A 23,498-nucleotide genomic window follows, 5' to 3' on the forward strand; every position below is an offset into this window, starting at 1 on the left:
GGGTCGCGACCCACAGGCTGAGAACCGCCGACCCAGAGGCTAATTAAAGAGACCAACGGCAGGGCAGAGGTAGAAAATGTAAAATTAAAAATACGCCTCTTTTTGAAGACACCTGCGCTTTTCTCTCTACTGCAAAGCAGTTTACCACTGGCACGCTCTGAATAAACTGACACAAAAAACAAGAGGTTTTAGCAATTCCCTGTTTTGGCAAGGGAACTCTTAATATTGTGGAGTTCCATTTTCTTCTGATATACACACAGAGACACGATTATTCCAGGTGTCACCTTGAGGTATAAAAACAGGTTCTGAACCTTAGAGCCGTGGCATTCTCCCTCTCTTTCACCCGTTGACAGACGCTGTCAGCTCAACATGATGGGAGCCAGAGAAGGGCCCCGAGGCACCACTTCTTCCAGCATCCGCTGCGTGCACAACCGTCGGCCATGTTTGTTTGGTTCTTCACACAGACTTCTCCAGAGTGAGAGGCAGTGGCTGGCTCTTGCCGGGCTCTACCCCTTCAGCTTTCAGCCATTCCATTTTCTGCTTGTGTTGCAGGACGGCATCTGCTACCCGGGCATCTATCATGGCCTCTGTGAGCACCCCATCCGCAGAAGCGTAGGCTGCAGCCTGAAGCAGGAAGAGAAGGAGAGAAAAATCTACTTTGAAGTCCCTTGAAAATCCCAGGGCATTGCAGGCTTCCTTGGAGCGTTTCCGCAAAGAAATCTTTTAAGATTTCGGCTCACTTTTGACAGGAAATGAACCCCTCCCCCCACTTCAAGAAGAAGTTATAGATTTATATATATATTTAGATTTATATACCTATCTCTCCTGTAAGGAGACTCAAAGGGGCTTACAATCTCCTTTCCCTTCCCCTCCCACACAACAAACACCCTGTGAGGTGGGTGGGGCTGAGGGAGCTCCAAAGAACTCTGACTAGCCCAAGGCTGGCATGTGTTGGAGTGCACAAGCTAATCTGGTTCCCCAGATAAGCCCCCACAGCTCAAGTGGCAGAATCAAACCCGGTTCTCCCTGTTAGAGTGCCCCTTCTCTTCACCACTACACCACGCTGGCTACAGAGATTAATTTAGTTTGAAACATTTTTGTGCCGCCTTTCCATCCAATCAGGGGCCCCAAGGCAGCATGCGTAAAAACATTAAAACATTCGAAGGATTAAAAAGAAAATGTTACCTGATAAAATGATTCAATAAAAACACAAAGACCAGAACTGGGGGAAAGGCCCAACGACTGTTACGGCAGAATCAACTACATTAAATAATTACGAAGCAAAATGAGGTTTGAAAAGAAAAAGCAAGGCTTGCTGATAACCAATTTTTAAAAAGTTTTCCTAAGCAGATTTACAACAATAAGTAGTTCAGCTTAAGCGGTTATTTGTGTAGTTGAAATAGGAACACATTTTCCCCTCTTTATAACTAACATCTCTGCTCGCAATAAAACCTATTACCCTGTTTCCCCAAATATAAGACATCCCCTAAAAATAAGACATAGTAGAGGTTTTGCTGAAGTGCAAAATATAAGGCATCCCCCAAAAGTAAGACATAGTAGAGGTTTTGCTGAAGTGCAAAATATAAGGCATCCCCCCAAAGTAAGACATAGTAGAGGTTTTGCTGAAGTGCAAAATATAAGGCATCCCCCAAAGTAAGACATAGTAGAGGTTTTGCTGAAGTGCAAAATATAAGGCATCCCCCAAAAGTAAGACATAGCAAAGTTTTTGTTTGGAAGCATGCCCGACGAACAGAACACAGAAAAATAAGACATCCCCTGAAAATAAGACATAGCGCATCTTTGGAAGCAAAAATTAATATAAGACACTGTCTTATATTCGGGGAAACACGGTATTACCCCCCAAAAAAGACACTCCAAAAATTAAACCTCAGAAGCCAGACCGAAAGAAGGAGCCATTAAAGACAAGAAAAAGAATACAGCTTTGGGGTGTCCAGTGTGTGTTTTGGAGCTGCAAACTCCTTGCGATATGGAGGCTGGCGTCAGTAAGACGCAGCGCTTTGATCAGGCGTGCCAAGCGATTTCCCTCAGACACGGAATTAGTGGTGGGGAGGGACCCACGAAGGTGCTTACGTCATCCCCGGGGACCATCAGGCCAGGGGCTTTTCGCCCTCTTTTTATTCCAGCTGCGGCCCCGGAGTTCATACTTGACTGCCTCTTCCAATGACTTTCTAAAAATAGACCTGCCCGGGGCCCCATTGTCAGGAAAGCAAGCTGGAGAAGAGCGTGGCGAGACAGTCCAGCTGCCCCTTCCAGGAACAGCTCTCAATGCACTCAAGAAGGGGGGAAAAACTCAAAGCACCCAGTTTTATTGAGATGTTACCTTTTACATTAAACTGGACTTTGACCTGTCTTGCCTCGCAGAGCCGACAAACTCGCATTTGCGTATTCCTTTACAGATTTTCATGTCGCATCTCTCCACCTCAACTCTTTATGACTAGCAACTTATTCATGAAAAAAAAATCACATATTTGAGGTTTAAGAAGCTGAGTTCGGCATGGGGCAACAGAAGAAGAAGAGTTTGGATTTATATCCCCCTTTCTCTCCTATAGGGAGACTCAAAGGGGCTTACAATCTCCTTTCCCTTCCGCTCCTGTGAGGTGGGTGCTGCTGAGACAGCTCTGAAGAACTGTGACTACTAGCTAAAGGTCACCCAGCTGGTGTGTGTTAGAGTACACAAGCTAACCTGGTTCACCAGATAAGTCTCCATAGCTCAAGTGGCAGAGCGGGGAATCAAACCCGGTTCCCCAGATTAGAGTGCACCTGCTCTTAACCACTTTCCCACTGTATTGTCGAAGGCTTTCACGGCCGGAGTCACTTGGGTGCTGTGTGGTTTCCGGGCTGTGTGGCCGTGTTCTAGCAGCATTTTCTCCTGACGTTTCGCCTGCATCTGTGGCTGGCATCCTCTGAAGATGCCAGCCACAGATGATCCTCTGAAGATGCCAGCCACAGATGCAGGCGAAACGTCAGGAGAAAATGCTGCTAGAACACGGCCACACAGCCCGGAAACCACACAGCACCCACTTCCCCACTGTTTCTCCATATCCTACCCATGTGAGCACAGTTATCTGTCAACCTCCAATTTCTTTATAGGCTTCTCTTTCTTTGAGACAAGCCCCCCACCCCCCGGGTCTATTTTCAGTCCGAAAAGAGGCAAACTGTTTAAGGTTACGTCTGTTCGGCACTCTCACCCCCGTTGCATAACTTACATGCATTCTGCCAATTAGGCAAATTTGCATGAGTTTAGATAACTTAATAGGACGGCCATACGATTAATCAACAAAGGTTCCTTCCACTGGAAGAATTTTAAGTGGAATAATCAATTCACTGCGCAAAAAAATCTGCATGTAAATTAAAACCGCTCCCGAAGAGAAACAGCGTTTGCTTTTTATACACCTATGTGATGAAAAAGGCAGGATGTCGGAAGAGGCATTTTCTGGGCGGGAGAGAAGGGGGAAGCCTGCAAGTGTCTTCAGGCTCCTGAAAATCTCCTCTCCCCGCCCCCTTTTTAAAAAGCCACATGTATAGTCCGGATGATTTCAGAGCTGTGATTGAAAGGGTGCGGGCAAATCCAGGCGACACTCTTAGAACGCAGAGAGGATTCAAGTGAACCTTAGATTTTGGTTCCGTCTGCTGAGTGACAATTACATGCCCATCAAAACCCAAAATAAATAATGCAAAATCTGTACAGTGTACAACAAGCTGCAGGATTTACGTTTCCTTGATGCAGAACTTAACGGGAACGTTTACACACACAGACGGTTTGTTTGCTTCATCGACAAAAGAGGTTCTGTGTGGTTTCCGGTCTGTATGGCCGTGTTCTAGCAGCATTCTCTCCTGACGTTTCGCCTGCATCCGTGGCTGGCATCTTCAGAGGATCTGATAGAGGATCTGAAGATGCCAGCCACAGATGCAGGCGAAACATCAAGAGAGAATGCTGCTAGAACACGGCCATACAGCCCGGAAACCACACAGCACCCCAGTGATTCCGGCGGTGAAAGCCTTTGACAATAAAGAGGTTTCCATTGCAATGTGCTTGGGTGTTATTAAACGTCAATTTTCTGGCCAACCCTTGGTGTGAGGCTAAGCCAAAGGACAGTCTGTTTCTAAGGATCGGGCAGACCCAAATTCAAATCCCCACACTGCCATTCAAAACTCACCAGGTCAGTCACTTTTTCTCAGACTAGCCTACCTCACAAGGTTAATGTGTGGAGAAAACACAGGAAGGGGGGGAGAGCCACGCAAATTCCCCCCTCCCAAGCTCATTGTAAGGGCAGGACAGAAAGCGTTAAGGCTCCCAAGGGCCTCAAAATGATTCTAGGAGAGATTTTGAAAAACCCTGCGAAGGAGGGGGAGGAAGGAAAACTAATTACAGAAATTAGAAATATGAATTGGAGGTGAATCAAGCAACTGCTGCCGGAGGCAATTAAACCTCCCCTTTGGGATTCATTCAAAGGCATGGGGTGGGGGTGTGTGTGTGCACCCCCCCCCAGAACAAAAGGCAGCTGAAAAATTGTGGCCATGACAGTCCTGTGTTCTGTGACTGGCAGGATCCACTGTGGTTTTGTGCTCTGAAAACCACCAGCTAAAGAGACTAAGAACTTTCCCACCTGGCTGGAAAGGGCTTGCGGAGGGGACATTGTGGCTGCTTGCAACAGACTGAGGTGAAAAAGGGCTGGCGGGGGGGGGGGGGGGGGAGCGGAAGAAAGGAGAGGCGAGAAAGAGAATCAATCTTAAAATACCTCAAGACATCAATTTGCGTCAAGGCTGTTTGGAGGACGTGAAAAGAAACAATACACCTGCCTAGCCACAGCTGCTGTTTATCAGCTCGGAAATGCAGGCGGGCCTCGGGGGGAGCGGGGAGGTGGCACTGCGGTCCCCTCTCATTTCCGCTCCAGTCGGAACCAGGAGTGTCTTCCAGCGCTCTTTCGCGCCGCAAGCCTGCCGGTTTTGAGTTTGCACCCAGCCCACCTAATCCCTCAGCCAAGGGAGGATGATAGACAAATAATATGGAGCAGTGCCTCCGTTTCGCAAAATCCGGGTACGGAACCTGGCTCCTGCCAAGTTTCTATCCCTCGTGACTGCAAAGATGTACCTGAAGGTATGCGGGCAAGGATTATTTGAAACCTTAGAAGCTAAAGGATGGGTGGAAGAGATCTATGATGGCTGGGGCGGCTCTGATGACCCTCGACCCCCCATGTTCTGTGCCCTTCCCCAAAACTAGCAATGACATAATGCATCTATTACATGTTTGTCCCGCCCCTTCTCCATGCAGCACATGAGGGCCTGCTCTCTTGTCAGTTTATACTTCTCAGTGAGACAGGCAGAGATGAGAAGAGAGCAAATATCCCTTGGTCACCGACTGTGCTTTGAGGCTGAGCATGGATTTGAACCCAGGTCTCCCCAGAACACAAACTGAATGCTTGAAATGGAGGAGGAGGAGCAGGAAGAGGAGGGAGAAGAAGAAGAGGAGGAGGAGTTTGGATTTATACCTCATCTTTCTCTCCTGTATGGAGATTCAAGGTGGCTTACAAACTCCTTTCCCCACAACAGGCACCTTGTGAAGTAGGTGGTAGCTGAGAGAGTTCTGAAAACCCAGCAGGAATGTAGGAGTGCAGAAATACACCTGGTTCACCAGATAAGCCTCTGCCATTTGGGTGGAGTAATGGGGAATCAAACCCGGTTCACCAGATTAGAATCCACCTGCTCTTAGCCACTACACCACGCTGGCTCTCCATGCTTCCCCAGCCCTCAAATTCTGCAAAATGAAAAGGGGTGGGGGAACGAACCACATAAGAGCATCCGATCAGAACAAAAAACGCCCACCAACCAAATCGACAGCCAGCTTTCGGGTCCTCTTTGCGAGCACTTTTTCTCCTCGTCCTCCCGTCAAGAGTTTCTATCTTACCTGCCAGGCCACAGCGAGCTGCGAGATCTCTCGGCCGGACATGCCTTCTGTCAGCTTGGCAATCTCCGAGCACTTCTTCCCATAGTCAAACTGGGCGAGCTTCAGGCGCCTGATCAGATAATGCAGACGCGTCAGTGGAAAGACAGACCACGGCAGGAAAGGAAACAAGATGCAAAGAAGCAAAGAATTGAGCCCGTCTCACTTTTCTCAAGTGGGCCTCACAGCTCTATTTAGACCAGTGTGTGTAAATTGCTGTGGGTGTGTAAAGTGCCGAGCGTGTGTAAAGTGCCGAGTGAGTGTAAAGTGCCGAGCGTGTATAAAGTGCCGAGGGAGTGTAAAGTGCCGAGTGAGTGTAAAGTGCCGAGCGTGTATAAAGTGCCGAGTGAGTGTAAAGTGCCGAGTGAGTGTAAAGTGCCGAGCGTGTATAAAGTGCCGAGTGAGTGTAAAGTACCGAGTGAGTGTAAAGTGCCCAGGATGGGACTTCCAAGGCAAGTGAGAAGCAGAGGTGGTTTTGCCATGCCCTTCCCCCACGGCCCTCCTTGATAGAGTCCAGATATTCACACGAATCACTTACTGCTTGCCCTCTGTGGCCGGCTTGAGGACATGCTTGTCGAAATACATGCGGACCAGCCGTTCCCTCTCCTCTAAGCCTGGTAGCTTGAAGTGAACCATCTCATCTATCCGGTCATTGATCGCCCAGTCGAACTGCTCTGGCTGGTTACTGGCTAAGACGAGCATGAACCTGTGGAAAGAAAGAGAACAAGGCGGTGAGGCGCGGATGCCCCCATCCTGAATTTTCTGCCCTGCTCTTCGGTCTTTCCCGTGAAAGCAGACCTGTTGAATTTCATCTCTCCTTCATGCTGGAACAAGCAAAGCAAACTCAGAAGGACCCACATTTGCCCTCACATGGGCATCTCCACAAAGTCACTGAATGCCCTTAAACAAAGCCATGCAGCTACTGAATGTATTCCTTTATCTGAGGGACAAAGATCAAAGCATAAGGCAAAACTTTGGAGTGTCCAGTCGCTGAAATGTGCGGCCCCCCCCCTTACATATTTGATTTACCATCTTATGCTACCCTCTTAGAGGGGAGTCCGGCCGTTCCCTCTTCTTAGGGAGGCCTCTAAATAAATTGGGTTTTGGGACGCCTGATATCTTTGTACTGACCGCTGCTTTTAATGGATTTTATTGGTTTTAGTAATTGCACTGATTGTAATGATAAATTGTACACATGTGGATATTGTTGTGCACCGCCCAGAGCCCTTCGGGGATGGGGCAGTCTACAAATCCAATCAATCAATCAATCAATCAAATGTTTTATAGTATTTTTTTTACTGTCTTGCACATTTTACCCTGCACAGGATTCAAGGTATCATATCTTTTTCTTGTTCCTTTATTTTTTCCTCACAACAGTCCTATAAGGTAGGCGATGTTAAAATTGTTTTGGTTCTTTGCTTTCCACTTTTAGATTTACAGAGGCATTTGGTATTGTGGACTGAAGTTGTATTTGCACGGGTTTATATCTATGACATACGCTGCTTATTTATGGACGCCCCCAAATTAAGTTGCGCACAGAAAATATAACACAAAGAAACAGAAAACAGTAGCAAGATAAAGAGTTGGGGATACAATGTGGTTAAGGAAGAACTGAAAGCAAGAAAGGGAATTCTCACCAAGGGGCAAGAATGAGAAACCTGAAATTGTTTCTGAGCATGGATATAACTCTAGTCCATAGCCAGGGTAGGGTGGGGTGTGCGAGTCGCTTGGACTGTGTGCTGAAATATGCAGCCAGCCCGCTTGCGTCAGTGTCTCAATTTAGTCAATTTACTTCTCAAACTGGATAAAAACCTGACAAGCAAAATGTGGGAGTAGAAGGGGCACATCAATCTCAAAAAGGAGAGGCACAGCACAAGCTGTGAAAATGTTCCCGAACGCTTCCCTCCCAGCTAACAGCCTCTCTGGGGGACTCTGCCTTGGAAACGGGCGGCCATTTTGGTATGACAGGGCGGCCATTTTGAACGCTGCCAGTAGTTCCCAGAAAAACAGTAGACATCCGAGACCGGTTTTTCCCAGCAGGCTGGCTGGAAGCGTGAAATTGGCCACATTAAAAACAAGCATTTGTTCGACAGTGGGTAGAACTGGCTGTTTAACAGGACTCTGTGGGCGGATTTACATGCATATATTGTGATGTCAGGCATCAGTGCCAATTCCCTGTTTCGTCGGCTGAACGCGCCTTCGCTCGAGGAAGCCAAGGCTGTAAACTATTTCAATGCACGTAAAAAAACCTGGATTTTTCTAGAATCCTTTTACTTGGGCATTGGGTTTGAGACACAAAATAGGCCACCTACAGTCCGGATAAACAAGATCCTGGTCATCTTCAAAATCCAGGAAGAAACAGAGAGGCCTGGTTCTTGGGAATGGAAGCGGCATTTCGAAAAATTCTTTTTATTAAGAATCCCAACCCTTCCAAAGCAGAAATAAGCGGACGGGGTTGAATAAAGGTTCAGAAACTAAAGTGAAGGGTGTCTGTGTCAAGGCCCTGAGCCCCGGCATCATCTGGGGTGCCCCTCCCCAGGGTCTGAGGAGCCCTTTCTCCAGCCTCAGGCAGGGCGTCTGGGTGCAGCTGCGCTTCAGTGGCCCTCTCTCAAGGCTAACAGGGCCTGAGTCAGGCCTTAGCAACAAGGGAGCATCCTTCACAGCCATCCAGGTCCTCACCTTTTTTATTCCCCTCCCTAAGTCTGGGCTCTGCCCCCAGCCCTTCCCTCAGAACCTGTAAGGGCCCTCAACCAGTCCAATGGCTCCTTTCCAGCCAGGCTGGGCCCCACCTCCTCCCTGTTACTGCCCCAGTAGGGCAGAGGCCAGATGGGCTTCTGGTGCAGTGTTGGGCCATCCCTGGGCGCGGTTTGGCCCACTTTCCAGACTTCTTCTGCCACGGTGTGGCCTTTGGAGCCCCAATAGCCGCTGGCCCATGGCGGGGCTCCTCCCTGCAAGCTGCCTCATCCTGTTGGGACACAAGCCATAGCCCCTCCCCACTGCTGTTGTTTTAAGCTACACTGCCATTGACCATGGAGGTTCCACTTGTCCATCACCTCCACTAGCCTTTGATGGACCTTCAATGCTCTGAATATAGCCCCTTGAAAGCATCCTTACTTGTTACTGTGTTGTCCCGTCCGGTGAAGGAAGGCGTTCAACGTTGCCCTCAGGTCTTCGCTGATTTTTTCCTGCAAGAGACAACATTACAAGCTTACAAGCTCCTTTCCCTTCCTCTCCTCACAAAATACACCTTGTGAGGTTGGTGGGGCTGAGAGAGTTCTGAGAGAACTGTGACTAGCCCCAGGTCACCCAGCAGGAATGCAGGAGTGCGGAAATAAGCCTCTGCCACCCAGGTGGAGGAATGGGGAATCAAACCCGGTTCTCCCTATAAGATTCCATCTGCTCTTAACTACTACATCATGCCTTTTGTGAACTTCCAATGCCTTTGGCCTAAAGGGGTCAACTCATCATCTTCAAGGAGAGCGCTGCCATATCAGCAGCTGGCCCAGTGGTGAGCTTCGTTGGAGGAGACAGAGGCCCCGGCCAGAACGCTTACCGTGGCTCTCTTCCTCAGGAACGCATCGGCTTCGTCCACGAACAGCAAGAGGCTGGGAAGGAAAGAGGAAAACATGAGTGAGGCAGAATAAGGGACTGGATCCACCTCAATTTTATCTTTACAACCCTTTGGGGTAGGACAGGTGGCAAACATGCGACTGGCACAAAGACGCCCACCAAAGCAGGGAGGGGAAGAAGAAAGTTTTTAGACCCAGCTTTTCTCAATCGTCAAGGAGTCTCAAAGTGGCTTAAAATCACTTTGCTTTCATTTCCCCACAACAGACACCTTGCAAGATCAGTGGGGCTGAGAGAGTTCTGAGAGGGCTGGGACTGGCCCAAGGTCCCCCAGCAGGCTTCATGTGTAGGAGCGGGGAAACAAAATCCAGTTCAAAAGAGTCCACCACTCACATGGAGAAGCGAGGAATCAAACCCGGTTCTCCAGATGAGAATCTGCTGCTCTGAACCACTACCTTGTCTCTCCACAAGGACTGAACTTGGAACTTGCGCTACACCAGGCATGTTCCAAACTTCCCACGGGTGTCTGCAGCTGGCTGTTCTATTCTTTGGAGCCAGGTAACTCTGCTTACATGGGGCTGAGGTTCAGCCCAAACCCTCTTGCCTGATGCCCGAAGTGAAGAAGACAGGACCGGTGCAATGCAGCCGATAATCCCCTGCGGTGTGGGAATGTTCCTCAGCCTCCAAATCAATATGGAAAGGTATCCCGCCAGGGAAGTCGTAAACAAATGAGCTGCAGACTTGTTTGCGCAACTGTGGCAGACACACTGCCGGTCACATCCCCAGCGGTGCGGATTGGCTGGCACCTCCCGTTTTCCCACAGACCACAAGGCCAGTGAATAATTTAACAAAGGCCGCCAATCCATTGTTAAATACACACACCCCGCCCCGACGCTCTTCCTCTCTCTCTCTCTCTTCAGGTTTGCAATAACACAGGCCTCAAAACTCCACCAAGGGACGTTGGCTTAGCCAAGTCTTAAATATTTCATTGGGTTGCTTTTTGTGCGTGTGCGTTCATTCTCTCCTGTTTTTTTCGTTGTTCTTTAATGTGGGAAATAGAAACGCTCGAGTGATGAATGTGCCGCAGTATCGACGCGGACGTGGGGAGAGGATGTCTGTCGGAATTCATCAGAAGGCGCATGTATCAACAATTAGCCACACTCGTGGCTAGCCCCGAAACCCCTCCCCCCAATGTCCCACCCTGAAACTCAGAAGGGTGGTTGAATATGTTGAACCGTGGCACCAGTATTGACTTTAATGGCTCATGGTGGGGGGAAGACGGCTGATGGAACGCCAAATCACACCACGGCTGTGACGGGGACCGGATTCCCTCTTCCATGATGGGAGAGACAATCTGACGTCAAATGGAAGACTGAGGGTTAAGTATCTTTCTGTGCCCAAAACAGGAAGCTGACTGTTGGTTCGAGACACGGGACTCTGGTCTGTCCTGCTCAGTACTGAAACTGGAATCTTCTGGATACAAAACAGGCAGTCTGACCATGAAGCCGAGGAAGTTACATTTGATGGAGTCATCGGATCGGTTTGTCCAGCCTGATGTCGGCAGCTTTCGTCAACTGCAGCTGAGAGCAAGTGTGCTGTAGAGGTTTAAGAGCGGTGGACTCTAATCTGGAGTTCAATTCCCCGCTCCTCCAAATGAGCTGTGGGCTCTTATCTGGTGAACTGGGTTTATTTCCCTGCTCCAACACATGAAGCCTGCTGGGTGACCCAGGGTTAGTCTCAGTTCTCTCTGAACTCTCTCAGCCCCACCTACCTCACAAAGTGCCTGTTGTGAGGAGAGGAAGGGAAAAAAGTTTGTAAGCAGCCTTGAATCTCCTTACAGGAGAGAAAGGCGGGGTATAAATCCAAACTCCTCCTCTTCTTCCCTTTTACATTTTCTGCAACGACATCTCTTTCCTGTGGCCACGACCTTTCTTGGCTTTCCTTGGTAATGCTTGAAATCCACACAGATCTGTGCTAGTAAAGCATTTAAATGTGTTCCTGACAGACATGCCGAGATACAAGAAGGGCCAAAGGCAATGTGGAGAAGCTGGGGAGTATATGGGGAGGGAAAGAACATCTGGTCCCAGCAAGCCACAGGTAACCGCTTACCCTCTGCGACTGGTATTGGCCCAGTCAAAGACCTTATGCATGGCAGTAACTCCTTCCCGCCCCATGGGGGCGACGTCTCCACCGGTCATGATGGCATAATCCATGCCAGAATGCATGGCTAATTTCTGGAGAAGAGGAGACAAAAAGAGAGAAAAAAGAAAACCCAGCAATCATTAAAACATTTACCAGTTCAACAATACGCAGGGATGAGTAATTCTGTGCCTCTTGGGAAGATAATTTGTGCATTGGAGGGGTTTGGACTTGATGGTCCTTGAGGTCTCTTCCAACTCTATGATAATACAAAACTCTGCACCTCAATCTGCACACCCCCTTTCAATAGCAAGTGGCTAGACCTCATTCTCCAAGAACTCAGAAACAGGCTATTATGCCAAGTTGCTAGCCCTCACGGCTGTGCGGTTATACTTAAAAGCCCGCAGGGACGCCATCTGCTAAAATCTCAGAAGCCGTCAAAGCAGATAAACATTATTTTTTCGCTGCCTAGCAAAACCAGAACAAATTATGCAAAACACTTTTTTAAAAATGCAAAATAAGCTGTGCAATATGAGAGGTGTTGTACATTTTGATAGCTTTTTGGTGAGGGGTTTTAACTGGTTCAGGTTTTTTTTAGCAATAAACATGCGCTGTCCTGGCTGTCAGGCGGCGATCCCGACTCCTTTTTGTGCAGAACTGTGATCCAATCTCATTACCTTCGCAAAGAGAGTTTTCCCAGTCCCGGGAGGGCCGTACATGAGGATGTTCCGGTACAAGCTCTTGTTATTCCTGGTGTTCCGGGTTGCGATGGCGATGTCTCTGACGCGCTCCTCCAGCTTGGGCTGCAGAATAAAAAGGCAGTGCTTGACAAATGGAAGGAATCCACTGCCCTGCCCTGTCCAGCATCCTGTTCCCTCCAAGAACACCAGCGCCAAGAAGCCCACAAGCAGCATAGGAAGAACTGTGACTAGCCCAAGGTCACCCAGCAGGAATGTAGGAGTGCGGAAACACACCTGGTTCACCAGATAAACCTCTGCCACTCAGGTGGAAGAGTGGAGAATCAAACCCGGTTCTCCACATTAAAGTGCGCCTGCTCTTAACCACCACACCACGCTGGCCCTTAAGCTGCAGGAAGTCTTCTAAAGCCTGATAAAATCTCCTTGAAGGATGGCTGGATCCACCCCAATAATTGGGCTACCTTGCAGGGAGCATTTTTTTGGCAAGGTTGGCCACAGAATTCTCCCACTGATCCACATTACAAGGTTGTTGTAACAGCGCTGCACTCAACAGGTTGGGACACTCAAATGCTAACAGCTGGTATTACTTACACTGAGAACTACTCCTTCGAGGGCGTCTTGGGGTTTGCTGGCAAGACGCTTGCCCACCTAGGAAGAAACAGAAGAGCCGTCAAGTTACCAGCGGTGAATTCATTCCTGTGCCAAAATGCTCTGCTGAATAGGGAGGTCGAAACAACTCAATGAGGCTTCTAAAACGGATCAGTTGATGACAGCATCTTTTGACACTTCCAATAGCCTTGATGGGTTTCTGTTTTATGATGGCATTTTGGTATCATTAAAGGCAGCCTATTAACGCACGTTCTCCCATAAGCAATACCGTGTTTCCCCGAAAATAAGACAGAGTCTTATATTAATTTTTGCACCAAAAGATGCTTTAGGGCTTATTTTCGGGGTAGGGCTTATTTTAGGGGAAATACGGTACCTTCACAATTCATTAAGGAAGGGTTTGGCAGCCCTGTTGCTTCCCCGTCACGTGTGATGTTCTGCATCCTCATTGGCAGGGAGCACCCTGCTGGATCATACCATCCTGATCTGTAACTACTGGCAGGGTTTATTTTTGGAGTAGGGCTCATATTTTAAGCCTCCTCCAAAAATCCTGAAAATAAGCATTAGGGCTTATTTTCGGGGTAGGTCTTATTTTCGGGGAAACACGGTAACTTTTGCCATTTGCCCACTCGCCTAGGGCGAGCAGCCATTGCAGGAGAGCAAGTAAACAGGGAGAAACAGAACACCCTTCTTTAAAAAAAACCCCATCAGGTTAACGGTGCTCCATTGCTCGGTTCTTTAAGGCTAGAGAGAGAGCACTAGAACAGAAGCCAAAGGATGGAGGAGAGGGAAACCAAACCAGGAGATGGTTATGGGGGGAGGCCAGGCTGGGTCGTAAGAAAGGAAGGTCCATTTACCTTCACGGGATGCTTGAGACCCTCCAGCAGGCTGATGCGGGAAGTTTCCCGCACTAGGGACGGCTTGCCCAATCGAGCCTCGATGTACCGTCCGGCGACAGCAGTAGCGTTCTTAGCACTGTAAATGCCGACCGCTAGGAGGGTCAAGCCAGCCACCTGGCAAAGGAAAAAGAAAGGAAATGAACACAGATTGCGCGCAGTGTGGTGGAGAGCCAGCATGGTGGAGGACATGGGTTCAAATCCTGGCTCTGCCACAAAACTTGGGAGAATATTGTGAGGATATTTTCAAGACGAAATCAGTAACTAAATTGGATGAAGAAACCGGCATAAGTAAATACATTACTGCATATAAACAGGCACAGCAGTTTGGGGCCCCTTCTCTTGACTGTGCCCATGGGGGTCTTGCTGCTTCCTCTTCCGCAACTTCCTTGTTAGGGGGTAGAACGCCTGCGGGTATGCTCAGGTGATTGGATGCTTCTGCCAATAGAGTAGGCAAGATCTGGGGCTCGTGATGCCACTGGATAATCCCTTCCGGAGGTCAGCAGCCACAGAGGGACAGCATCGGAACAGGTAACGGGAAACTCATCCTGTTTCAAAGCCTTCCCTGAGTGAGGCTCCGCTGAACCTGATGGACCTCAGCAGCGAAGTACAGGGGCTTTAAAACACACACACCTGCTTGGGACTGAAGAAATAAGGTATGTTGGTCTCTGTGGACTTGGAAAGCCACAAACAAGGCACATAAGAAGAAGAAGAAGAGTTTGGATTTATATCCCCCCTTTCTCTCCTGCAGGAGACTCAAAGGGGCTTACAATCTACTTGCCCTTCCCCCCTCACAACAAACACCCTGTGAGGTGGGTGGGGCTGAGAGAGCTCCGAGAAGCTGTGACTAGCCCAAGGTCACCCAGCTGGCATGTGTGGGAGTGTACAGGCTAATCTGAATTCCCCAGATAAGCCTCCACAGCTCAGGCAGCAGAGCTGGGAATCAAACCCGGTTCCTCCAGATTAGATACATAAGCTCTTAACCTCCTACGCCACTGCTGCTCCTTGAGCTACACTGGGCTAGGGAAGCAACAGGTGATGCAGAGCAGAAAAACCAGTTCTACCCAGGGGGGTTGGGTTCCAAAAGGTGCCGCACTGGATCATACTGCTTGGCACCCTGGGCCGGTTCTTCACCCAAGAGAAGTCCACGAGGAGTTGGCCAAGCTGCTGGGATTGAGCTCGCTCTCTGTTCAGCCAGGCCTACATTTGCGCCCCCCCCTCCATTTCCTCACACACAAACACCTTCCCTGGGAAGCCTTGCAGGAATTTTGGCGCTCCGACCAAAAACCGCACCGCTGGGCTGTTATGCACCAAACGGAAATGAAGCTGGCAGCGGTCGCCTAGCAACTGTCAAAGCACCCCCCCCTTCCAGTTGTCCCTCAGCAACTGCTACAGGCTTCGCTTCCCCTTGGAAATGGCCGATAACCTGCCAGCCCCCTCCGCAAGCTAATTACGGGTTGGGCCAAAAGGCGAGGGGCCGGGGGCCACGATAGGGTTGCCGGGTCCCTGGCCATGGTAGGGGACTGGGGGGAGCAGGGTCGCCTGATCCAGGTTGGAAAACTCAGGAGGAAGAGACCTCAGTGGGGTACCCGGCCTTAAGAGGCCAACCTCCAAAGCACCCGTTTTCTCTGGGGGAACTGAACTTGGTAGTCCAGAGATGAGCTGTAACCCCTGAGCATCCCCAGGCCTCCCCTGGAGGCTGGAATCCCCAAGACACAGGTGCCCTGCCCGCTGCTGAGAAATCACAACCTCGTTTTTTCTCCACCAGCCGACGCTCAAGAGGGAGACCGCAAGATACCCCCTTTAAACTGAACGGCTGCCTTCCCTATGCAGGTATGGTGGGGGGTTTGGGGAGGGGGGGAAGAGAGAGAGAGCACGGAGTCGCCGGGCCTGGGGGCTGCAGCAGCCGTTGTGTCCCTGCGCCAGCAGAGTAATTAGAACAGCTGAAAAGGGGGGTGGGAGAGAAAGGAGCAAGTCTGAGCTCCGCAAATCAGACAAATTTGGCAGTCCTGGCCAACGTGTGGCAAGAGGTGCCACCTAGTGTATCCTCAGAGCAAATGCTCCTAGTGGTAAAAGTTACAGGTAGTCCCCCTATGCAAACATTGGGTCATTACCGACTGATGAAGCAACAGTACATCATAGCGTTCACTGGATAGACTATGTTTACAAGGTTCGCCGTTGCCTTCCCTAGTGGTCTATTCTTTACTCCTAGCAAGGTGGGTTTACTAACATGAGGACAATGGAAGGCTGAATCAATCTCGAGCCGGATACCCAAAACTGACTTCTGTCGGGATTGAACTCAGGTTGTGACCAGAGCTTGGACTGCAGTACTGCATCTTAATACTCTACCCCAAGGGAACTTTGCTCCACAAGAAAATCCCACGGCCAAGTAACATACCCACCAAAACAACAGTAAATGTTTAGGTTCTCCACTCTCCATTAACAGGTAAAGAGGAAGAACACCCCACAGCTAGCCAAGAGAAGAAGAAGAGTTTGGATTTATATCCCCCCTTTCTCTCCTGTAAAGAGACTCAAAGGGGATTACCTTTACCTTCCCCCCACACAACAAACCTGTGACTAGCCCAAGGTCACCCAGCTGGCATGTGTTGGAGTGCACAAGCTAATCTGGTTCACCAGACAAGCCTCCACAATTCAAGTGGCAGAGTGGGGAGTCAAACCCAGTTCTCCAGCTTAGAGTGCACCTGCTCTTAACCACTACATTCATATAATTTTGAACACAGATTTATTACGGCTCAATAACGAACCATTGAGGGCAGAGACTATCTCAAGCTGGACAGTCACACTCAATAGATGAAATATTTTAGCTCACAGTGTCAAACAAGGAGGCAAACAGCAGAATCCTATGCAGCGTTACTCTAGTCTAATCGCAATTAAATGAATTGATTTAGAACAGAGTAACTCTCTTTAGGATTGTGCTGAAAGATCGCCAAATGCCAGATGTTCCCTCTTTCGCTTACCGTGGCTGTCACTTTGTCCCAGTCAGTCACAAAGGCACGAAATCCTTCCCCAAACAGAGTCCCTGCTGTCCTAGGAAGCAAAACACAGACGTCACAAAGGCAGAGAGCAATGGAGAAAACATCTCTCTGAATGTTACAGCCTTTAAATCTGCCTCGTTGGGAGGAGAAAACATCCTCAAAACTTTGATCAGTCAAGCCAAAGGGACAGAAGGTTATGGCCAGATTAATTTATCCTACCCATTTAGGATCTGACCAGTTATGGAATAAAAAGTCCTTTGAATGTTCCAAAACTAAAAAGGCCAAGGGTGGGCAGTTGCCAGATCTACCAAGACACCCGGGTTCTTAGACAAATGGGGACATTCTGATTGGTTAACATGGATCACTTCTGTCTTAATGCATGAGATCTTGATTTTGCTTTGAAAAGTCAAAGTGCAACTGAGATTCAGGACCAACAACAAACAATTTCACCAATGAGGGAAGCCAGGACACTGCTGTCGCACACAATGTACTAGCGGGTATAAAACGTACTTGAGCGAATCCAGCACCGTCTGTCGGTGCTCAGCTGCCTTTAGCCGGATTTGTTCTCGGATCAGGTCTGCATTCTCCCGTTCGGCCTTTGCACGGGCTCGGGCCTCGGCTTCAATGCGCAACATTTCGTTTTTGTGTCGAAGTTCCATTTCCCGCTCCACCGTAGCTGGGGGTAAAAAACAGAGTTGCAGGTAGCAGTCTGATCAAGAAACTGGGGGTTAGGGAATAAATGGCAAGGCAGAGGAAACATGAGAAGTTCTGAAAGCCTCTTAGGGATAAAATGGGGGCATCTGTGAGGCAGTCAGCAAGCCCCTCTGGATGCAAGAAGTGTCTTGCTGAAGCAAGGCAGAGTTCTACTTAATCCGGGGCTTGGCGTCAATCAGTACCTGCCAGGTGAACAGGTCATGAAGACCAGTCAGAACCCACCACTAAGGTGGTGCCTGAATCTTTTAAATAAAATTTTAAAAATTAAAGATTAAAATTAAAGATTAAAGATTAAATTTTAAATTTTAAAAATTTAAAATTTAAAAATTAAAGCTCTACCTACTCTTTAAAGTTATACTGCTTTGGCTCATGGAAGCTCCGTTTAGTTATCAGAGTTAATAAGACAACATACGTTCTGCAGCCAATTAGGGTGGAATGGTGGGCTAGATAATTAGATTAGGACCAAGGTGACCCGGGTTCACCCCCACCCCTGCCCCACGTGAAGCTCTCTCAATGCTGTTAGAAAAAGATGGCTTTCCTCCTGAAATTTCCACCCCATGTTTTTCCATATTCTAATATTGGGGGCAGAGGAAGCAGCCACGCTGCCTCCTGAGACATGGTGGGGCAGGAGAGCCTCTCTCGCTTATCCAACAATCCATGGGAGCTTCAGAGCTCCCAGTGGTTCGAATGTTGAAGGGACACGGGAATGAGATGACGCCACTTTGCCTCCAAAGGAGAAGAAAAGACAAGCAGCCGGGTTCTCACCACGCCTGATGGCCTCCTGCTTCTGCACCGACTCCTCCTGCTTCCTCAAGTTCTCTTCGTTGAGAAGTTGCTGTGGAGAGAAAGCCACCGTCCCAAAACGAGCTCTAAGTGCCATGAAAGGAAAAGGAGGAGGCGCCCTGGGCTCCCTTGGTGGTCTCCAAATACTAGCCGAGGCTGATGATGCTTAGCTTCCGAAATCTGACGAGATTGGGGGGGCCATCCAGGTCAAGGTGAAAACAGACAGAGGTGGTTTGCCATGGCCTTCCTCTGTATAGCAACCCTTGGTGCGCTCTCATCGAAATACTAACCAGGGCTGCCTTGCCTAGCTTCCAAGATCTGAAGAGATCGGGCTAGTCTGGGCCATCCAGGTCAGGCCAAAGACAAACAGACATGGTTTGCCCTTACCTGCCCTGTGTAGCAACCCTGGACTTCCTTGGTGGTCTCCCACCCAAGTACTAACCAGGGCCAACCCTGCTTAGCTTCTTTGGCCAGCCCAGCCCAGCCTGCACTGCTGAAGATGCACAGAGGGAAATAGGGGGTGTGCATTTTCAGGATTGAAGAAGATGAGGCAGAGAGACTCACCTGCTGCCGCATTTGGTCTTCGTAACGCTGCCTGGCCAGCTTGTCTTGGTACTGCGCTCTCTGTGAGAACAAAACACAAAGGGAAGGCAGAGAGGAGGTTAAATGCAACAAAACAAAGAATGCTGTTTTTAAAAAGTTAAGCTTAGCACAGAAAGAGCTGGATGGCTGGTAAAAGGGAACCTCTGCCAAAGAGATCATAGAATCATAGAGTTGGAAGAGACCCCAAGGGCCATCAACCTCTGCAACGCAGGAACACACAATCAAAGCACTCCCGGCATATGTTCATCCAGACTCTGTTTAAAAACCTCCAAAGAAGGAGACTCCACCACTCTCCAAGGCTGTTGAACAGCCCTGATGGTTGGAAAGCTCTTCCTAATAGTTAGGTAGAATCTCTTTTCCTGCACCTTGAATTCATTACTCCTTGTCTTTGTCTCTGGAGCAGCAGAAAACAAGCTTGCTCCCTCTTCAACATGACATCCCTTCAAATATTTAAACACAGCTATCATGTCTCCCCTTAACCTTCGCTTCTCCAGACTAAGAAGGTCAGAAGCACAGTTTATACGTGCATGCTTGCTCCCAAAGCCATAGTTTGGTACCGTTAACCCCCTCTCTCCCACTTCTCATGCATCCGTGCCTGGTTCAATCAAAGTCAGCCGGACCCAAACCAGATATGGCGGTGCAGCTTCCTGGTGGTAATGGGAAATGTCATCAAGTCACAGGGAAGGGAAAGGAGGGACTCTTACAAGACACCTGTTGCAATTGATCCTCTTGATCCTCCTTGATCTCAGATTGCAGATGCCTTAGCAGACCAGGTGCTCGGGAGCAGCAGCAGCAGCAGCAAGCCATTGCTTTCACCTCCTACTTGTGAGCTCCCAAAGGCACCTGGTGGGCCACTGTGAGTAGCAGAGTGCTGGACTAGATGGACTCTGGTCTGATCCAGCAAGGCTCTTTCTTATGTTCTTATGTAATTGTTGGTAATTATGTGTAGTAAAAATAATCAGTATTTGTTTAAGAAGAAGAAGAGTTTGTATATCCCCCCTTTCTCTCCTGTAGGAGACTCAAAGGGGCTTACAATCTCCTTTCCCTCCCCCCCTCACAACAAACACCCTGTGAGGTAGGTGGGGCTGAGAGAGCTCAGAAGAACTGTGACTAGCCCAAGGTCACCCAGATGGCATGTGTTGGAGTGCACAGGCTGATCTGAATTCCCCAGATAAGCCTCCACAGTTCAAGTGGCAGAGCGGGGAATCAAACCCGGTTCGTCCAGATTACAATGCACCTGCTCTTATCCACTTCGCCACTGCTAAGTGAATGAACTACCCCAATATTGATTTACGACACTTCTATGCCACCCTTTTTCTGTGGACCTCAGAGTATCTTGTGGTCTCTTCCTTCCTTTTATTAGCTGATGAGCACCATGCGTTTGTCTTCATGTTCTGGTTGCAGGTCTTCCCAGTGCTCACCTGAAACCGGACGCTGCTCTTAGAAGGCCCGCTGGGCAGACCCAACCTACTCTGTTCGCTCTTGCCATGTGTTTATCATCCCCACCCCACTTCAATCCTTTAGACTTCCTTACCGCTTGCTGCTGCCTCGTCTCCTCACCAAGTGTTTTCCTCCTCTCTTCTGCTTGGATCCGGACCTGTTCGTTTTTTAGCTGCTCTACGGCAGCCTCATACTCCTAGAAGGCAAAAATCACAGTGAAGTTAGGGGAAACCAAGGCTGTACAAATAGAGAAGCATGGAAGAAAGAGGGAAAGTTGGATATTAGACTAGCACACAAATGGTTAAGCTTATTAGCCCCCCTCCCTTTTTTTTAAAGTGACAGGCCCAAGGACATCCAGTGAAGTTCCAGGGCAGAGCAGGAATTTGAACCTGGGTCTCCTAGAACTCGGTCGAGGTTCCTAACACCCCCTCCAAGTTGGCTCTACCGCCTTAAAGCAGAGTTTTGGTCTAGCACCCTCTAAGCAACTGCTTTTTAGAAGAAGAAGAGTTTGGATTTATATCCCCCCCCCCTTTCTCTCCTGTAAGGAGACTCAAAGGGGCTTACAATCTTCTTTCCCTCCTCCCCTCCCCACAACGAACAACCTGTGAGCTGGGTGGGGCTCAGAGAGCTTCACAGAACTATGATTAGCCCAAGGTCACCCAGCTGGCATGTGTTGGAGTGCACAAGTTAATCTGATTCACCAGATAAGCCTCCAAAGCTCAAGTGGCAGAGAAGAATCAAACCTGGTTCTCCAAATTAGAGTGCACCTGCTCTTAACTACTACACCACGCTGGTGTTAGGAACCTCTTTAACAGCAAATATCGGCGACAGAAACTTTGGCATGAACAGGTACTCTGCCGCTAAGCCATGGTTCTGCAAAGAACTCCAAGCTGGATTCACTGGCTGTCCAGACTGTAACTCACCTTCAGTTTGGACTGCTGCTCCAACTGCAGCGTCTGCTCCTGCATCTGAGCCAGGCCGAGGGCCTCTTTTGCATGGCCTGGAAGACAAGAACATGGCTGGTGAGTTCCCCCCAGGGCAGAAGGTCAACCCCACCACTCTCCTTTTGCAAGAGGGCTGCAGGACCAGGCTTTACAGATTTAAATCCCTGTAAACCTGAGCCACAAATCATCTAGGACAGGGGTGTCCAACTCTGGTGTTTCAGATGTTCATGGACCACAATTCCCATCAGCCCCTGCTGGCATTGGGGCTAATGGGAATTATAGTCCATGAATGTCTGAAGCACCAGAGTTGGACACCTCTGACCTAGGAACTAAACCCACCTCCCTCTCCCCGACAATCGAAAAAGGACTGGTCTTCTCCCCAGCTGGCTGGCCCAGGAGAGGAAGTGGAGGCTAAAGAGCCACTAAAGACACAGTCCTGGCTTTTAAATTAACAGATTGAGGGAAAATTGCAGAACTGAACATGGCTTATTTTCTGGGTGTGAATCCCAGCCTTCACCTCCCTTCCACGCTGTGGCTATTCAGAATGTGTAGGCATTTATGCAGGCATTAAATCAAACCAGAATTCTCCCTAGAAATGAAAATGACTAAACTGTGTATATTTTACTGTAGTCACATTAGAAGAAGAGGAGGAGTTTGGATTAACATCCTGATTTTCTCTCCTGAAAAGAGATGCAAGGCAGCTAACGAACTCCTTCCCTTCCTCTCCCCACAACAGACACCTTGTGAGGCAAATGGGGCTCAGAGAGTTTGGAGAGAACTAGGACTACCCCAAGCTCACCCAGAAGAACTGTAGGAGTGGCGAAGCAAATCTAGTGCACCAGATGAGTCTGCCACTCACATGGAGGAGTGGGGAATCAAACAATTCTCCAGATTACAGTCAGATTAGAGAATCTGTTTTATTATAAGTGGGATTGTTCAACTATTCCTTAATTGCCCACTTTCAGAGGGAGGCTCTCTAAAGGAAGACAGCAGGCAGGAGGTGCCAGGAATTGGACACGGGACAGTCGGAACACCACTGAGCCCTTCTTTTTTAGAGCTGTGGTGTTTTGAGCCGAGAGGAAGGGATTTGCTCCAGCACAGCTAGCAGCACTGACTACACATGGTAGGAGACATGTGACCACTCCAAGGTCAAAGAGCAAGGAACTGATGCAACCGTCTGCAATCCTGGAAAGAAAACAGCCGACCCATTTCTCAGTTGCACGACACAAGGGCTGCCGAATGCTGCCTGGTTTTCCATAAGGTATAAGGCAAAGCATGCTTGCCCACAGGGAACACGGGAAGGCACTATGACCCACAGAGCAGAGGTTCCCAACCTGGAGTATGTGTACCCCCCCCCCCAGGTGGGCTCCAGGGTGTTTGGGGGTCTGCACAAAATAATTACGTAATGGGTTTACTAACATGGGGGTACAGTTTTAGGGAAATGGATTGCCAAGGGGTACATGAGTGAAAAAAGTTTGGGTACCACTGCCAAAGGGACTAATGAGCACCACGCCTGCCCATAGGGAGGAATGGCCACCATGCTTAGTCGTTCTGGGCAAGGGCGCCCTGCATTATCTCCTAAGGGCAATCCCTGCAGTCTCTATGGGCAGTCCCCGGGTCTTAGTCCGCCCCTCCGCCTCCCAGGGCAAAGGGGTTCCGGGGCATGCGAGGGCTGCTTTGGCTCCCTTCTCTCTCAGCCGGACTCACGGGAGGCGTCGAGGTCTCGGGCGGCCTTGGCGGCGCGCTCCAGCCCGGTGGGGTCGAAGTTGCTCCATTTGTCCTTGGGGCGGCTCCCTTCGCCCGCCCCGTCTGCGGGCGCGCCCCCAGGCGGAGGCGGAAGCGGGGGCAGCCCGGAGGCCGCCCCCGGATCGCCTCCGCCCCGGTTCAGCCCGAAAAGCCACGACATGGTCCCGCCGCTTCGCCCGACCGGCAGGCAGAAAACCCCAGCTCCCCACGCGGAGACCGCGCCGCTCCTTCCGCGCAGGCGTCATCCAGCCCCTTCCGACCCCTGTCGAACGCTCATTGGTGAATATCTCGGAAGAGAGTATAAAGTTCGATTTCGAAAATGCATGGTCCAGGTGAACACTTCCGGTCTCAAAATGCTACCGGCCCTCCATTGTTGTTTCGCTAGTCACAGGTGTCAAACTCGC

General features: G+C 49.4%; 1 protein-coding gene across 1 annotated transcript; it reads right to left on the bottom strand.

Moving 5' to 3' along the window:
- Window positions 1-186: 186 nt before the first annotated feature.
- On the bottom strand, window positions 187-23,320 carry LOC125446016 (ATPase family AAA domain-containing protein 3). Its single transcript, XM_048519490.1, has 16 exons — window positions 23,056-23,320; window positions 21,328-21,404; window positions 20,499-20,600; window positions 18,926-18,985; window positions 18,344-18,413; window positions 17,375-17,540; window positions 16,847-16,916; window positions 13,830-13,985; window positions 12,958-13,014; window positions 12,346-12,471; window positions 11,639-11,763; window positions 9,516-9,567; window positions 9,077-9,147; window positions 6,501-6,668; window positions 5,927-6,035; window positions 187-624 (listed from the first exon to the last, which is right to left on the bottom strand). Exons 1-16 carry the CDS (start codon window positions 23,252-23,254, stop codon window positions 457-459), a joined length of 1,776 nt encoding a protein of 591 aa, XP_048375447.1. The 5' UTR covers window positions 23,255-23,320; the 3' UTR covers window positions 187-456.
- Window positions 23,321-23,498: the final 178 nt, after the last annotated feature.

This window comes from Sphaerodactylus townsendi, linkage group LG16, assembly GCF_021028975.2.
Source record: "Sphaerodactylus townsendi isolate TG3544 linkage group LG16, MPM_Stown_v2.3, whole genome shotgun sequence".
NCBI lineage: Eukaryota > Metazoa > Chordata > Lepidosauria > Squamata > Sphaerodactylidae > Sphaerodactylus > Sphaerodactylus townsendi.

Bases quoted from the DNA above. Each gene is read 5' to 3' on its own strand.
- LOC125446016 (XM_048519490.1), bottom strand. From the start codon at position 23,254: ATGTCGTGGCTTTTCGGGCTGAACCGGGGCGGAGGCGATCCGGGGGCG. The intron at 17,541-18,343 runs GTGAGAACCCGG...TTTTACCCCCAG, and splicing joins GCAGGAGGCCATCAGGCGTG to CTACGGTGGAGCGGGAAATG. The intron at 13,015-13,829 runs GTAAATGGACCT...GTTTCTTCCTAG, and splicing joins GTCTCAAGCATCCCGTGAAG to GTGGGCAAGCGTCTTGCCAG.